The sequence below is a fragment of the Salvia splendens genome, chromosome 20 (genome assembly GCF_004379255.2).
Source record: "Salvia splendens isolate huo1 chromosome 20, SspV2, whole genome shotgun sequence".
NCBI classification, from domain to species: Eukaryota; Viridiplantae; Streptophyta; class Magnoliopsida; order Lamiales; family Lamiaceae; genus Salvia; species Salvia splendens.
Genome location: NC_056051.1, coordinates 21,040,929 through 21,058,732, shown reverse-complemented (window position 1 = coordinate 21,058,732; position 17,804 = coordinate 21,040,929). Strand labels below are relative to the sequence as shown.

At 40.1% G+C, this 17,804-nt stretch overlaps 1 protein-coding gene and 1 pseudogene across 1 annotated transcript; one reads left to right on the top strand and one right to left on the bottom strand.

Moving 5' to 3' along the window:
- Positions 1–2,991: 2,991 nt before the first annotated feature.
- On the top strand, positions 2,992–5,937 carry LOC121782029 (annotated as a pseudogene).
- A 442-nt stretch (positions 5,938–6,379) lies between these two features.
- On the bottom strand, positions 6,380–10,162 carry LOC121782950. The gene is made up of 3 exons (XM_042180964.1): positions 9,618–10,162; positions 8,710–8,790; positions 6,380–7,236 (listed from the first exon to the last, which is right to left on the bottom strand). Exons 1-3 carry the CDS (start codon positions 10,012–10,014, stop codon positions 6,818–6,820), a joined length of 897 nt encoding a protein of 298 aa, XP_042036898.1. The 5' UTR covers positions 10,015–10,162; the 3' UTR covers positions 6,380–6,817.
- Positions 10,163–17,804: the final 7,642 nt, after the last annotated feature.

Here is a 17,804-nt window from a genome sequence, read left to right as displayed (position 1 = left end):
CGAACGAGGCTATCCCATGTCCGCCGCCCCAATAGCCCCCAAAAGTTGTCCGCCCACCTTCCCCACTATAGCCGCCCCGCCCACCGCCCCCAGACGCGGCTATAGCCGCGTCCTACCCATAGTGGACGCCCTAAGACAGTAAGACAAATTAGGGCCCGTTTCTTTTCTCTGCAAGTTTATATTATTTTAATAATAAAATAAAAGAATAATCATAATTTAATACTCTTAATCGGTTCTTTAATTGACTATATGGTTAAACCGATTGGTTATCGGTTCCGATAACCGATCAAGACATGCAGATTGGAACCGAATATGACCAATAACCGAAATTGGGTGAATTGGGCGGTTCTCGGTTAACCGAGAACCGAGGTGCTCGGTTCGGTCATCGGTTAACCGACTAACCGATGACCGAATTATCGGCCCTATTCGTGTTGAAACAAATTATTGGGATTGAGGGGAATAATATTTGAATTATTTAAATGTATATTTAAAAGAGGGAAATTATCACATCTATACTATATAGTACTACTTCGTCCATCCGCTAGTAGAATTCCCGATTTACTATTTTAGTCCGTCACCGAATAAGATTTATGTGGTTCTATCTTGATAGATCTACATCCATGAAGATAAAAGTTGAATGATCTTATTTCCAAAGCTCTATTTACAAATTACAACACTCAAGAACCCTAAACTCTCAAACAATCTAAATGCAAAAAAAAACTCTCAAACGATCTAGAAATAATACAAGAAATGATAACTAACTAACTTACACAAACAACATTTTTGGGAGAAATTACATCATACATGCAAAATGTTTTGTGAATACAATGGCAGATCTACCCGGTCTTATGGGGGCCACGGGAACTCCCAACATATAACCTACTTAGTACAATTGGCATTGTATTTGGGCTTGGAATCTTAGACTGTTTGAATCCCGACGTTGCAATATATACTTTCTCTTGCCTTATTTTTTTATTTCTCATTATTCATTTGTTATGTGATTTGAACTCCAATGTATACATCTTTTGGCTGATTTGAAATTATTACAAAATTTTAAATTTACACCATACGTCCATACATACAAAATGTCAATGTTTCATGAATGTTTTAAGTTAATACTCCGACTAATAATAGTAGTATTAGGTTGTGGTGGTTTTGGTCTTTTCCGACTAATAATACTCCGTATTAGACCATCTCCAACTAGAGGTCCCCAAACCGAACTGAACCGGCCGAACCGGCCCGGAACCGGAACCGTCGGCGACAGTTCGAACCGTGACCGGAACCGCCGGTTCCCCCGGGTCGGTTCAGGTTCCAAATTTTGGCAAACCGTAACCGGCGGTTCCGAACCGGCGGTTCGGCGGTTCCGGCAACTTTTATAAACATTACTTATTCTTTATATATATATTTTATAAAAAATTAATATTAAATAGTTTAATGATTTTAAATTCTAGTTGTCATTTTATTTTATTTTTGTCTAAAATAATATTTATTTGTACAATTTTATTAAATACAAATCAGTCTATTTACACAAAAAAAACTATAACTTATCATTTAATGTTTTACTTTTTGTTGATATTGACTATGCAAAATGTCTATTTTTCATTATTGTCACAAAATTTAAGATTCTTCTATACATTAATTATTACATAAAATGATTCCAATGACATTCAAAATCAAAATAAAAATAATTATGATATAATTTTAAAATAGTTCTAACATCACCAAATTATTTCTCACATACTTTAACCTTAAAATGGTCTTAGATGTACAACGTTTTTGCAAGTTTGGGTACATAACATTGCAAGTATTAAATACATATGGCGGTATGGTATATAAAACTATACTTTGCAAGTTTGGGTACATAAAATACTTTTAGTAGATTGGGACAATCAAGTAGTACAACCCGACCAAGACTACTTCTCCGGCGAAGAAGAGTAGGCCAATTCCTCTTATCAAGCCAAATAGGTAAGCAAGGTAAGAGAACTACTTGGACTTTGATTCCAAAATGCAATTGAGCATTGAGGATACGCAGGCATCTCAACTTAAATTTTAAATTTAAGTTGTGCTCGAGTCATTTTCATTTATTTCTTTTTTCTCCCATTTGTTTCGAATATGTAATTTGTAAATTGTGATCAAGACTTTAAATCTTTTGTAATTTATAATCTTTAAATTGTAATTTGTAAATTTTAAGTTGTAATTTGTATCAATAAAATTGCATTTGTACATCACATCATTATAATTTTATTTATGCAAGTATATTTACATTTTTTACTTAAATTACATTTACAATGTTAATAAAAAAAATAAAAATTCTATGAACCGCCGAACCGGCCGAACCGGCCCGGAACCGGCCCGGAACCGGATAGGAACCGGCGGTTCCGGCGGTTGAGATGAACCGCCGGTTCACGGTTTAGGAACCGGAACCGTCGGACCTAGGACGGGCCGGTTCAGGTTCACGATTTTCTTGAACCGGAACCGGCGGTTCCGAACCGTGAACCGCCGGTTCCCGAACCGTGGTGACGTCTATCTCCAACCATACACCAAACTCAAACTCATTGTTGGTGTTTTTTGTGAAACAATACCAAATATGGTGTTACTGCAAAAATTTTGTGAGATAAAAATTCAAAAACGGTGTAAATTTTGAATTTAGTGTAAATGGTTGGAGTAAAACTATCTTTTGGTGTGACGTATACTCAAAAATAAAACTATCTTTTAGTGTAACGTATAATCAAAAATGGATTTAAGTTTGGTATAAATGGTTGAAGATGCGTGTGGAGTACTCCATTTTAGTACTACTACTCCAAGTCTCGAATGATTTTAGTAGTGGTGGTTATTTGGTCTTTTCCGACTAATATTTCAAAACTTAAAAATCACCCTTCACCCCCAATCTTAAACCATCAATAAACCGCTTCTCTTTTTTCCTCTCTCTCATACACATACTTCATTCACGAACAAGCTCCAACTTTCTCTCTCTAGCTCAGTGCAGCAAGGATGGCGCTTTTGGACGATGAAACAGCGAAGAAAGTCATTCGTCAGGTGACAACGACGTATCATTTTGAATTACTTATCAACTTTATGTAATGGAAGGTGAAAAAAGTTCTGAGTATTTGTTTGCCCGATTTCAGGTGGAATTCTATTTTAGCGACAGTAATCTTCCGAGGGATAAGTTTTTGATGAAAACCATCAGGTAAAGTGATGATGGAAGTATCCTTTTCCGCATCAGTATTTGGTAGTTTTACAATACACTATTGAGTTAATTGCTCACAAAAAGCTGTCTTTTTTTGTAGAATCTTGATTGCATTCTCGCGCTGGACTAATATTATCAAGTTCTCATTGAGAAAAACAATAATATGTTAAAATAAGATAAGAAGAGTTTGTTAGTTTGGGAATCTGCAAATCATGTCTGAACTAATTGCCTTCTTAACTAGATTACAGTGGTAAGTTTGTCTTTACTTTCCTCGTTCTGTCGAATGAGAGGTCACTTGAATTTAGGAGATGTGAAACCAGAAGATGTATCAGAAGATATTGTTCGGACTGTGGCTGAAACTCTGAAGACCTCAACTTTTCTGAAGATGGTGAGTTTTCGTAGATCATTGAATGGTGGCAATGGCATCTCCACTGGAATATGATGTCCAGCTCGAACATTTAGAATCGTTTTTCAGCCAATATGATGATACAGGTTCTTTGTTGTAGCTCAGCCAAGATGTATCCAGTTAATTGTCTCGTTCTTTGCATGCATGTATGGTTATATGATTATCTATAAACTGAGAGTTCAAATGACTACTATTAACTTATTGAAAGCTTTGGCTCAGAAAGTGGGTAACTGGTGTGACTAGGTTTCCTTTTCTTATTCTAGGTAAATAGTGTGAGGTTGCCTCGACATTTTGCCGACAACAGGCTGTTATGCGGAGGATGCTGCAAATGTTTTGAAGCAAACCCTGAGTTAGAACTAAAGCCAAGGTGAGTATATTGATGGAATGCCTCATAAAAATATAAAGTATTTCAATTTTTTGTTTTATTTCTTTGTTGTTTGTTTCTAAATTTCCAAAGATTGGTATACATGTTTGAAATGTAATAACTTGGTGCCACTGTTTTTGAACCTTTCAAGTAGATAGTCACAGATCAACTGATTTATAGGCTTAGCATTTTTTGTTGTAATCTTGTTCAGTGGGAAGTGTGAACTATCCAGTATTTTCTAATGTGCATCTGCTTTATATAAGCATCAAGTCTTGTTAGTTTTTTTTATTTTTATTTTTATTTTTAAGCATCAATAGTATTAGTATCTAATAGTTCTGGAACACTTCAATCCATCAAACCTGATTTTTACCACCTTCGTGCCGGAAGGAATATGATGATGAAAGAGCTAAGCAAGAGGAGGTTGCGAAAACTCGAAACCAAGTGGGTACAAACCGCAAGGAGACGAACAATGCTGAACCTGAGTGAGTTTTTGTATGATCATTATTTGTAATTGTCCTCTTTATTGCTGCCATTATTTTTTAAATTTGTTAGTGGTTGTTTGCAGCTGTCCTAAAGGATTAATTGTTGCCTTCACATTGAAGAGCATGTCTGCGGATGATTCTACCAAACAAACTGGTAATCACAAACAGCTGAGCGATGATGTCTCTGTGAAAGATGGAGATCAGGAAAAAACTCAGGTTGATTCTGAAGAGACTAAAAAAGATATTGCGGAAGATGTTATAGATGCGACAAATTATGTAGAGAATGCAGATGAAGAAAAGGACGGAGATACCAATGGTGCAGACACGGAAGTCCGACAACCTGAGGATAATGAAAAATCTGAAGATATCCCAAAAGAAGAAAGAATAACCCTTGCAGCTTGCAAGGACAATAAAGATCTTGTTTCAAGATAGGATCTAAAAAAGCATTTTCCAAAAGTTTGGCACCATCAAGGTATTCACCATTCATTGTAATTCCAATTGATGATGATGCCATAGATTGATCCTGTGGTGTGGTTGACAAATGACATAATTGAAAAATCCACTAGTTAACACATTATTTTGTTATGAAGCAGTGTAGTCTCAAAATTTGAACTATACTGTTGATTAATGTTATTTATTAAACATGCTTTCAACACAAATGATTTGAATACTTAACAGTTATAGTTATGCAATATTCCAGTGAACATATTGATTGGAAGGGTTGTTGAAGGATGTTATATAATCTGTTTGCTTCTAATTCACTCCTGGGGAATTTTTAGAACTCTTATCTTTATATATTTTGTTTAATATCTCATGGTCGTCTGTGCAGTTCATTGATTTCCAGATTGGTGAAAACTCTGGATACATAAGGTTTGAAAATGCTGAATCTGCTCAGAAAGCTCGGGCTGCCACTGTGCTAGCCGAGGAGGGGGTTTTAGTCGTGAAAAATTTCATTACCAATCTGGACCCTTTGACTGGTATGTAACATTCTCTTCCTTGGTTTGAATTATTCTTCTTCGAATTACAAATTGTTTTATTATTTACATCCTACTGGAAGTAAATCTTATTCTTTTTATGCATGTATGCTTCAACATTTGTTTCCAATATTGTGCTCTTGTTGATTCAGGTGATGCTGAGAAGGACTATTGGAACGCACTGCGTAGTGGTCAAGTGAAACACCGCGACTTCAAAAATGGGCGTGGAAGGTATGATATCAACCGCACTTTTTGTTTACCACTGCTCTAGTTTTAAGATATTGCTGCTCCTGTTGCAAATTACCAAAGGATTTAATGTGAAGTTAGCCTGTTACATGCCTTCCGGCACAAAACTCAACTGATAAATTCTGCCCCTAATGTATTGCTCTTTGTTCTTTTATAGGGGAGGTAGGCACAACAACCGAGGTGCTGGGAGGCATTCCGGTTGGAAGCATTCTCGCGGTAGAGACAACGATCATCGCACTAACAAAGCTCTGAAAGTATAGGCAAAGCATCACTGCCCCCCTTCACCAATTCTGTTCTCTATCTATTTGTTGTTGCTTTTTTAGTCTGGCTATTTACTGCTTGTTCCTGAATTATGGGGTTACTGAGCTTTATGGAATTTATCAAATGTTATAACTAGTATATAACGGTTATGTTACTTATTTTCATTTTTACCTACAGTGATTAACTTGATGATTCATTTTTACCTACAGTTATTAACTTGATGATTCATTTTTACCTACAGTGATTAACTTGATGATTAACTATTATATGTTAATGCTCAGTAAAATTGCACTTTAGGTTACAAAGGGTTTGTTTTTGTTTTCCATTCTGTTTATGAAACCTACTTTAAATTTTGAGTAAAGAAAACTCCCTATTTATAATGCTTGTGTGGTGTACAAAATGTTACTGCTGGCATTATATAGTTTGTTTTGTGATTAGTGGTTATACAAAATCACCAAATTGAGCACAAGTCAATCTCCAGAATTTATTTTGAGGGAGTTTTTTACAATCCAAATTCAAAACACTAAAAATACAAGTAAAATTACAAGATCATGCTGAGAGAAGATAGAAGAAATTCAAGATCAGTGTGCGACTATATATATCAAAATACTACTTCATGGCCGTGAAAAAACTGCAAACTTGTAACTATATTTGGCACAAGTTCTTAACAAACTACAAAAAGTTATTCACGGTGTGGAGGAATTTACCAATTGCCATGCCCCAATGGAACATTCCTCAGTAGAATTTTGTACATCTTTTTTCTACCGGCTACCAACGGTTTCAATATGTGCATAACGCCATATGCCTGAGAACGTATCTTCCTACAGACATTGCTCAGTGCGCATCTCAGAGGTCATGGGGATAGATAGAGAGCTCTATGCCACATGGGAGACGGAATTACACTCTTTGACGAGCGGAGAATGAACGCACTACGTTTGGCACTTCTAGATAATCATCAGGTTCATCCTCATCGTCTGAGGATAGGATAGACGGTCCCATCCATGATTTGAAACCCTCAGTAACACGTCTCTCTACTTCTGGTGTGACTTCTATTGGGCTTGCTTCAAGCATCTCCAGCCCAGTGTTTCTACTACCTGAGTCACTCTCATCAAGTATCACTGCTGCCTTGCGTCTCAGAAAGAAGGCAGCTCCTCCGTGTAAAATGACAAAACCCCATGATGCAATTTCGTAGCACCAGAACAAAGGCAAGGAGCAGCTGCTACCAAGTGTTAGCAGAGTGGAGCCAAGGAATAGTGCGAGAAGACCAAATATAATGGCAAACACGAGATTCAGTATGGATAGACATCGAACACCGCCTATAAATGATAACAAAGAGGAACCTTATAAGATGTCAAGCACAAGGAAGAAAAATTGCAGTGCACTTATCATGGCAATCTTTGGTATACCAAAGAGCCATGCACCCACAAGAACCTAATCTCTTTAATTAAGTTCCAGCCACAAAATTTCAGCCATAATTATTAATCGAGCCTGGAACACATTAAAGAAAGGCCACTTATAGTCCAAAACTCCAAAACAAGATAAAATAAGCAAATATTCACATTATACTATTCTAAACAAATAGTAATACAAAAACTACAAGAGGTCATCCAATGGTAAATAAACAAATAGCGTGATGAAGGACACCTAGACAACTAGAAATAGAATATAACCATTCTCAATAAGTTGGTAGCCATGACAATCCCTCAAATTGTTTTTGTTCTAGCAAATAAAGCATTAACATGCTTTTATTTCTTTCTATATGCAATTGCAATGCATCAAACATCTGTTCAATCTTAAGACCCTGGTCCCAACTAGGGCTGGGGAAAAATATCGAAAAAATGAGATATAGCTCGTATCATATTGAAAAATATCGAAAAATTATCGAATTTTCGATATATCGTAATTTTCGATACGATACGATACCGTATCGTAGGTTTTCGATACGATAACGATATGAATTTCCTTATATCGTGATATATCGTTTTATATCGAATATACGATATATATCGTATATATCGAAACATATTGAAATTCAATACATATTAAAATTTAAAATTATAAATATATATAAATCCATTTAATTGTACTTGGTTGTGTTGTATTTTGATTATGGAGATAAGAACACTATTAATTTTATTGTGTTGAAGTTTATTAATTTTTGTGTGAATTTTAAGTTTTGAAATTATAATTTTCGATATACAGGTATTCGATACGGTATCGATATTTCGATATATCGTACCGAAATTCGATATATCGAATTTCGGTACGATAACAATATTAATATTATCCATATCGAAAGTTCGAAACTTTCGATACGATAACGATATGAAATTCTTTCATATCGATATTTCGATATGATATACGATACAACGTTTTCGATACGATATCTCGTATCGACCCACCCCTAGTCCCAACAACCCCATAACAGCACAAACAATTAGAATTCCTACAGCATCAGCATTGTACAACAAGAACTTTAGTGCAGGCCAAGTATGATTTCATAGGACTATATACATGCAGAGATACTTCAGTTAATTGTTTCTGTCTTGGGACCAGCACCCTGATTCTAACAAGAAGGATGTCCATCTAATCATTTCAGAACAGATACAAATCCATCCATCAGCTATTATATATAAGAAGTACCACACCCACAATTATGTCAGTAAATTGATGTTCTGAAAGCCTGAAACACATGCTTAAACTGGTATATTAGCTTTGACATCCTCGTCCAGATACCTAGAAGTCCCATAAAAACATGGGAAAACAAAAAGATAAATAAAATAGTGTACCTCTTCTAGAGGCACAGTAGTTGTTCTCAACAACCTTCAAGCATCCATTTCGTGTAGGGGCAGTGTAGGCAACAATGATTCCTGTATTACAAGCAACAATTATTAAAGTTAATTTGAATTTTGAATAAAAAATGTGATGTGCATGGCATTGTTGGATGTAATGACTGATCTTTGAGATAGGTTTTCTTTATGGGAATACGGGATGTGGTCAATATCAAAGGAACCATGGGTGTAGGGGAATGAAAGATATGGCTCATTATCCAAAAGTAAAGGATAAAAATTACTATACTACTCTATCACAAGCAGTTATAACCATTCCTCCTCTACTCTCCTTCTCAAAACCTCCCTACCAAGAACCTTACTGGAGATAAGGAACACATTAAAACCCCTTAGTACATGTCAACCATATTTCCCCTATCATGAGCACAAATGAGGAGTTCTTCCAAACCAGAAAAAGAGACTCGTGTATGGACTGTACTTGCTTATCAGAGTACATTTACCATATACTTGTAATATAGCATTTCAATACTGGACAGCATTTGATTGTAGATATGTAACAGCCATATCACAACCAGGGGACGTGACACTGAAGCAAAGCAATGTAGGTTAGCATATTCGTTTAGGTAGGAATGGCTAATTATGTTGTTGTGAGTTTAAATTCCCCTATCTCAACCATATCTAAAGAGCTAATGTAAAAATTTTGGATTTCAAATCCTCAGCGCTTTGGGAGTCATAGATCAGTAACTAGCATATTAGACAGGAGTATGTAAAGCTACAGTAATCAATCAAATATCTCGAATGTGAGCAGCTATAGATAAGAGATAAGTTAAACTCCTACAAATTTCAGTAAAACAGATAATCAAAGGAGTAGTACAATCTAAGAAGATCTCAAATCCACAATTGCTCACCAGCAATCAAGTAAACCGCCGAAACCGCAAAAAGCATCGCGGACGGAAGAAACACCACCATCCAGTAGTAATCAACCGTCTCCTGATCCGTGAGAACAAATGCGTTAGGGAATAGATCGGACTCTCTGTCTCCGTCGCCCGCCGCGGAGGCCGTGAAATTGACGGGCAGCGGCTGAATCCGGAGGTCGCGGCAGAAAGGGCGGCGCAGGTTGTCAGCTGGAAACACTATTCTGAAACTGATCGCAGTGGATAGAGAAATGGCGAGAGAAATTAGGGATAGAGCGAGCAGGATGAGCGGCTTCTGCATCTTGTGCCATGCCTTGTCCTCTTCGCGGAGGCTCTCGTACTCGTGCTTGGGCATGAACGCCTGGCGCAGAGCGTCGCCGATGATCGCCATTTGCGATTGAGGCGGTGACGGTGAATCTCCTCACATGTTACGAAGTCTTTTTGTAATTGTGTGTGTTTTTCTTCTTTTTTTTTCCTTTTTCTTTTTTATTTTGGTCGCAGATCTAGGGTTGGTGGATTGGTGGGTGGAGTGGGGAAGTTTAAACGGAAAATGGGGAGATTTCTTAATAGCTAATTTTGTTGCTGTGAGATATATTAATATTTGATTAAGAGCCTCCACAATAAGAAGAATATCCCCACGGACTAGTATTAGGTCATTCAAAAAACATATTCTGCCACGTTACTAAGACTTCTCACCCCACTGCCACATCACCAGGACATCCCACTGCACAATAGTGTACAAGCACTAGGACATCCTAGCGGACAAGCACAATAATAAAAATTCAAAATTAACAAATACTCAATTACAGAATTAAAATTTCGACATGAATACGGACAGAGAAAGTGGAATAATAATTTTATTAAATAAAAAAATTAAAATAGTACAATGCAATAAAAATAAAACAATTTAAACAAAGTACTATATGTTAGTATGCCTTGAATCTTAATAGTTTGCCGCTAGCCAAACAGGAGTCTCGCTGTGTAACGAACAAATAAAATGAAGTGTACCGAATATATAGAGTTGAAATTTAAAAAAATTAAAAAAAAATTAAAAATAAAAAATGCTCTCTTTCGTCGACCACCCACAATAGCGGACGAGCGGACGGACGAGAGGACAGACGTCCGTGTTATCCGACGGACGACCTCTTGTCCGTCGGGCGCTTGCCGGTCGCCCATCCACTATTGTGGCTGCTCTAACAGTCTCTCTAAAAATTCTACTAGTATCAATACCGAAAATATTCAGTATGAAAGGTCCATTTGGATACTTTCTCAGTATCAATAACGAGTTTAAGGCCATCCGCAACGCTGTCTCTTATCCGTCTCTTAACTGTCTCATCTCTTCACTATTCATGGGCCCCACTGTACTTTTCATCCCATCTCTTAACTAAGAGACAACACATGCAACCCTCCATCTCTTAATCATCTCATCCCTTAACTATTCATTCAATTTCATTTTTTATTTTTATTTCCAACAAATTCAATTAATAAAAACACACTTCATTAAATAAAATAAAATTACAACTTAAAATTAAAAAATAAAATAAAAACCACATTAATAAAATCCTAAAAAAATAAAAATTACATAATTTAAAATCTTTCGCTCACTCTCTCTAAATTCAAAATCTCAAAACTCAAAGAAGCAGAAGAAAGAGTTATCTAATGGCGATCATGTGCGTCTACTGGTTGCCAAATTTTGCCCAAATGTGCACCATTAAATCCTCCTGGAGTTGGGCGTGGGCGGTAAAATCACGTGTCCTTGCCTGAACAGACAACTGATCTTGCATAGACGGATGCACTCCACTGCAAGGAGGACTACTTGCGGTAGAGCTTCCCGGGGTTTCAGGGTCGAACCAATTTCCCGCCTCAGGTCCTTCGTCGGCGACAACCATGTTGTGCAAGATTATGCACGTATACATGATGTCGACCATATTCTCCATAAACCACGTACGAGACGGGGCTTTGGTAATGTTGAAGCGAGCTTGGAGAACCCCGAACGCTCTCTCCACATCCTTGCGAGCAGCCTCTTGCTTTTGCGCAAAAAGAGCCTGTTTTTCGTTCATCGGCCTGTTGAACGTCTTCACGAAGGTTGGCCACTTCGGATAGATGCCGTAGGCAAGATAGTACCCCATTTTATACTGCCGGTTGTTAGCGATGAAGTTGATGGCCGACACTTTACCATTCAAAACTTCGGTTAAGAGTTCGGATTGCACATTGACGTCGTTGTTCGATCCGGGGACCCCGAAATACGCATGCCAAAACCATAGCCGGTAGTCAGCAACGACCTCGAGTATAACGGTGGGGTGGGTGCCTTTGTGGCCGCTCGTGTATGACCCCCTCCACGCCACAGGGAAATTCTTCCATTGCCAATGCATGCAATCGATGCTGCCAAGCATCCCAGGGAATCTGTGCACTTGTTCGTGAAGTCGGAGCAGAAACTGACAATCTGCGGTGCTTAGCTTCCGGAGAAATTCGTCGGTGAAGGCTGCCCGGACGCCTTTGCAGAAGTTCATCAAACACATTCTCCCAGTGCTTTCCCCAATGTGCAGGTATTCGTTGAACAAATCCGTCGTTTGTCCAGTAGCAAGCCGATGGATTGCTGTAGTACATTTCTGGAACGTCGTGTGACTGGGACGGCCAACAACATCGAACCCTTCTTGGAAGAACTCTTCCCGGGCTGCCAATGTATTTGCTATATGCAGAAATAGCCGTTTCCGCATGCGGAAACGACGACGGAAGTAGGTCTCTCCCCATACCGGGTTCTCACAGAAGTAATCGCGTATCGAATCTGTTTTCTCCCCCGTTTTCGTTTGCTCATTGGATTTGTATGATCCAAGTTTGTATCCTTTGTTAATTGGATTTGTATGATCCAAGGTTGTATCTCTCCGAATAAAATCGGTTGAGTGTTTCGGTTTGAGAACATGTTTTCTCAAATTTGTTGTTGAATCTGAATATGTTTTCAGATTTATCTCTGATTTTCCGATTGTATGTCGGATGTTTGTTTTGTTGTTCACCGATTGTTCGGTTGGATCTGTTTCAAGCCTGGTTCGTGGATGTTTGAAATGTGTTTTTGATCTTCATTGAGAAGTCAGTTTGCCAGATTTGTTGTTTGTTTGGGTGAGGAGGAAAGGCTATTTGGTGTTGGTGTTGGTGTTGGTTTGAAAGATGGTGTTGGAAATACATCTGAGTTTTTTGCTGGGATCTGTTGGATCAGTGTTTATATGTGGATAATCTGATAGATCTTACGAATGTTAGCATTAAAATCCAAATCACTTGGTAGAAGCTATAAATAGCTAATGATATTGATGAGGATGATCTAAATCATTTTATGGTTGAGCTTGATGCGCTGGAATGGGATTGGAAACTGAGAGTGATTGTTCTTAGTCTTGATGCTCAAGATGAATTTCTTACTAAGGGGGAGTTGAGATCAAATTTAGTTTTTCTTCTAAGCTAAGGATGTGTGTGCATCTGGCATATTGTGTGGTTTGTGATATGGTGTATCTGATTCAAGTACTGGTATGCTGGCTTCAAAGGTTGCATTTGTAGTTGTTGCACAACAAAGAACTCTTCTAGGGGCAGAAGATGCTCAGTTCCAGCAAAGTGATTGTTTGCAATTGATCAAGTTGCATCTTTCCTTAACATGGAGTTAGAATAAATCTTAGTTGCTTGTAGTTCTCTTCTTAGTTTGATGCTTCCTTTCCAAGATGGTAGCATTTGTTTTACTTCCATCTTGAGGGGGAGTGTTGAAATTAAAAATAAAAATGTAATTAGTTGATATTGTTTTCCTTTATTAGTTAGTGTTTAGCATTTCATTTGTTTGTATTTGTGCCTATATATAAGGCCTTTTAAGGGGTGAGTGACCCATTTCTAATAAGAGAATTCATACAATAAAATGAAACAGTAAATCATTTTCGAACTTTGACCGGAGCTTAAAATCTACCCAACTCACAACTCTTCCAATAAATTGAAAGATTTTTTAGAATATTAGAATTACAAATTGTAAAATTATGTCCTTATCACCACAATATGAAACTAAGTTGACTTAAAAATGCCCGCGTGAGTAGCCAAATTAGTTTTCAAGGAATTAACTAAGTTTAAATTTCGGTGCAGCGATGATGTGAGAGTTCCATTCACTGTGGTGAAATACATGCCACCATAGGGAAGAAGTTTGATGGTTTGGCGAATTTTTGATGGTGATGAATGCAGGAAAATGCAGATCACGACACAGAGATTTACGTGGTTCGATTTACTGAGGTAAATCTACGTCCACGGGAAGAAAAGAGGGCAGAGTTGTATTGCTTGATCTGTTTTCTACAGCTTACAATACAGACTTGCTATTTGATCTTTTATCTCTAGAGAACTTAACCTCTCCTATCTGATCTAAGTTCTATTTATACATTGAACTAAGATCGTGGCTTACATCATCACTAATTAGGTCGTGGCTTACATCATCACTAATTAGATCGTGGATGTCGTGGAGGTCATGAGATCTTGCATGGGTCCACTACTAAATAGATCGTGTAGTGGAGGTCGTGGAGGTTCTGCATGAGTCCACTATCTCCCAGTTCGGTCGAATACTGAGACCGAACTGCTGAACTATTGCCGAGCAGCTTTTGCCGATCTGAGAGTAGAGCTTGATTGGTCGGCTTTTACCGAGCTGTAGGCTGGGCCGAACTCTTTGGTAATGCCGAACTGATTGGTCGGCTTTTACCGAGCTGTAGGCTAGGGCCGAAGCCTTTGGTAATGCCGAACTGATACTCTTCCTTGGTCTTTGGGCTGATGGGCCGTCACTGCTATTGGGCTTGTTTAGTACGTACCCCATCACTACCCCCCCCGAAAAGCGAAGTGAATCACTTCGGCGAAGCGAGTCACTTCGGCATTCTGGATAAAGGTGCGGGGGAGGCTGACGTTAGGGGACGTGCCTTGCGCGTGACTGCATTAAATGCGACAGTAAAATCCGGCCGTTGAATCCTGAAAAGGTGGGATTCGAAACGGTGCGATGATTTTGAAATCTTCTCCGAATCTGATAAATACGTCCTTTCTTCATCAGTTGAACACTTTTGCTATTGCTTCTTCTGCATTCTCTCTCTTTTGCGAAAAAATTTTCTTCCGCTTTCAAGAATTTCTTCAGAATTTCTTCAGACTTTCAAAGAGTAAGAACTATGTCTTCTTCTTCGTCGTCTGAGTCAGGTAGCGGTAGGAAAGGGGGGTAAGGGGTCTTCTAGCCGGAAAGAATCCGGGGAGAAGACCGTAGAGTATTTTCACAGCATCTTGAGTAAGGATACTGTGATATCCTTACACGAAAAATATTTTTTTCCTGGGGGAAAGGTTGCGATTCCCGACGACCTTCATAGGGCTGACTCGCCGCCGGAGGGTTACGCCACCGTTTATGAAGCCGGCTTAGAATGCGGGCTTCGTTTCCCTCTTCCCCCTGCCTTTGTAGAGCTGCTAGATTTTTTTCAACTCCCTTTAGGTCAGGTGACTCCGAACTCTTGGAGGCACTTATCGGCCTTTGCTGCCGAACTGCGTCGGCTAGACAAGGATCTGTCTCTGAGGGCAATCCTTAATTTCTTCCAGTTTAAGAGGAAGGGATCTTGGTTTTACTTGATCCCTTTACAGCCCTTTAGAGCCTTTTGTAAAACCAAATGGCCGAAATGGCAAAATCGCTTCTTTTTTTATAATAGGACTTCGGCTTCGGACTTTTCCTGGAGAGGGCCGAAGTCCGTTATACCTCACCCTCGGGTAGAACCGTTGGACGAGCTCGAGGCCGAGCTCAATAAGATTCCCATGATTAGGAAGCAGTACTCGGAGTCTGAGCTCGTCAAGGGCGACTTCTTGTTTGACTCCTCGTCTTCGGACGAAGAGGCTGAGGGTGAGGATTTCTTTTTTATGTATTACTGCTTTGACGACGAAAACTAACCTTGTTTTCTTGCTTTTTGGCAGTGTACATGCTGAATAAGATTAGCCGCAAATCCTCCGAGCTTAAGGAGCCGGAGAAAGAGAAGGCTACCAGCTCGGCGCCTGATGCCGAGAAGAATCCGAAGAGGCAAAAGACCTCTTCGGATCCAAAGAAGCCGGAGTCGACTTCGGCAAGTAGGAAGGGGAAGACCCAGAAGCCCCCAAGAGCGCCGGAGAAAGACGTGGTCTTGGCGTCTCCTTCGGAACATATCTGTGAGCCCTTTTTATGGCCCACGGACTTCGCCGAGGTGAATTCTCTTCTTGATTTTCTGGCCTTGCTTTTTTTCTCTGTATTTTTTGTAGCCCCTCTGTTGACTTTTTGCTTTTTCCATTTTCAGAGGAACGATATGCTCTCCAAGCTCGTCGCCGTCGAACTCTCCAAAGCGTCCAACGACTATGCTGAGATGCAGAGGAAGTTGGCGGCTGCTTGTCACCGGGCCGAGCAGGCTGAGGCAAATTTTGAGAAAGCCAGAGCTGCTAGGATTTCGGCCCAGGATGAAGCTCAGTTTGCCAAAAACCAGCTCGTCATCCAGCGAGAGCAGACGAAACGGAGGGATGCTGCTGCCGTGGTTGCCCAAGGAGAGGCTCTCCGTGCTTTCGCGGAGAAACTCTTTCTGAGCAACCAATTTTCGGCCTTTGTCGGTGATCTGCTGAAACTGATGACCGATAAAGCCGAGCAGGGTCCCGAAGTCATCCTGCCGCTGTACGGCCGAGAGATAGCAGCTCGGCTTCGGAGTCTGCCGGTGCTTGAGGAGCTTGCTTCGTCCTCGGTCCTGCTTTCTGCAGACCAAGTTCGTAGTTGCCGAGCTGACCGCGATGAGAACATGGAGGCTATCTTTGCCTCCATAGGGTCAGTTTCACCCGCTCCAATTTTCCATGGAGAGGGTGAGACCGAGCAGCATGAGCGGCAGACCGGCGATGAGCAGGCCGAGCAGGAGGCGCAGCAGATCGGCTACGGTGGCGCCGAGCAGGCTGGGGAGAGCAGGGAGGCCGAGGCTGAAGCTGAAGCAGACAAGGAGAAGGAAGCTGAACCTCACCGAGAAGGCGGAGACGAAGCTGGCGGAGTATGATTTCGTCTCCCTTCTCTTAGTTTAGTTTCTTCCTTCTTGTAAAACGGCCTTGAAGCCCTTGTGTAGAAAAAAAATTTTTTCTTATGAATGAAAAAATTCTTCTTTCTGCTCTTGTGTCTTCGTATAGCCTTTCGTACTCTCTTTTACTCCTGTTGTGGTTTACTACCTGCTCAGTAATCTGAAATGCCGAACTGACATAGCTGCTCTATATTCTGAACTCTTAAGGAGCTGGAGGTACTTCACTGGAAGCGGCTGTACTCTTCGGCTTTAGACGAAGCTGAGAAAAGAGCCATAGCTGACCAGGTGAAGAATGACGAACTCTTGGCTCGTTCAGTGAAGCTGGAGGCCGACAATAAGGACTTAGAGTCCGAAAAGAAAGATCTGGAGGCCGAGCTGAATACTGCCGTCGCTGAGAGGACTGCGTATGAGGATTTCATCTGCAGGCGCGGGGGAATGACCATCTCTGAAGTTCAGGAACGAGTTGACGAACTGTGGGATGAATATCATGTACTCCGGAGGAACAATGCGCTGGAGAGCTCGGCTTGCCAACAAGTCGTGAAATCATTGCGGCGCTGGGCTTCTCGGTACGACATCATTCTTTCCCGGCGTCCCTCAATCGAGAGATTCCTTAGGCATTTCCCGCCAACAGATGGTCACACTTCAGCTCAAACCCCTGATTCACTTGCTCAAAACCCTACTCCAAGTCAGCAACGAACTCAGGAACAGCCGGAAACGTCAAGACGAGAACGGACTCAGGAGCAACCGGAAACGTCAAGACAAGGACGGACTGAAGTTCGTAGAGGAGCTGTGATTATGAGTGAGCAAGATCAACAAATGCTTCGTGAAGAGACTCTTCGCCGCCGAGGTGCTAGAGCTTCCCGGGCTCAGGGAAGAGGCGGTAGGTCGATTAGAGCATCTCGTCGACCTGCTTATTCTTCAGCTGCCGAGAACGCCCGAACTCGGCTTCACGAGGATTTTGTGAATAGATGGCTCAACTTTAGCAACCAGGGACAGTAGAATAGTCCTTTGTAATGGCGTAACGCCTTCTCGTAGGGCAGCAGAATTGTATGCCGAACAAGTTTTAATAAATGAAATCTTCATTTCGCTTCTATCACTGCGTATTTACAGCTCAGCGAAAAAATTTCATCGTGCTCGT

Coding starts and splice junctions, on each gene's coding strand:
- LOC121782950 (XM_042180964.1), bottom strand. CDS start 10,014: ATGGCGATCATCGGCGACGCTCTGCGCCAGGCGTTCATGCCCAAGCAC. Junction 8,791..9,617: donor GGCGGTTTACTTGATTGCTG/GTGAGCAATTGT, acceptor CTTGTAATACAG/GAATCATTGTTGCCTACACT. Junction 7,237..8,709: donor CTACTGTGCCTCTAGAAGAG/GTACACTATTTT, acceptor TATCATTTATAG/GCGGTGTTCGATGTCTATCC.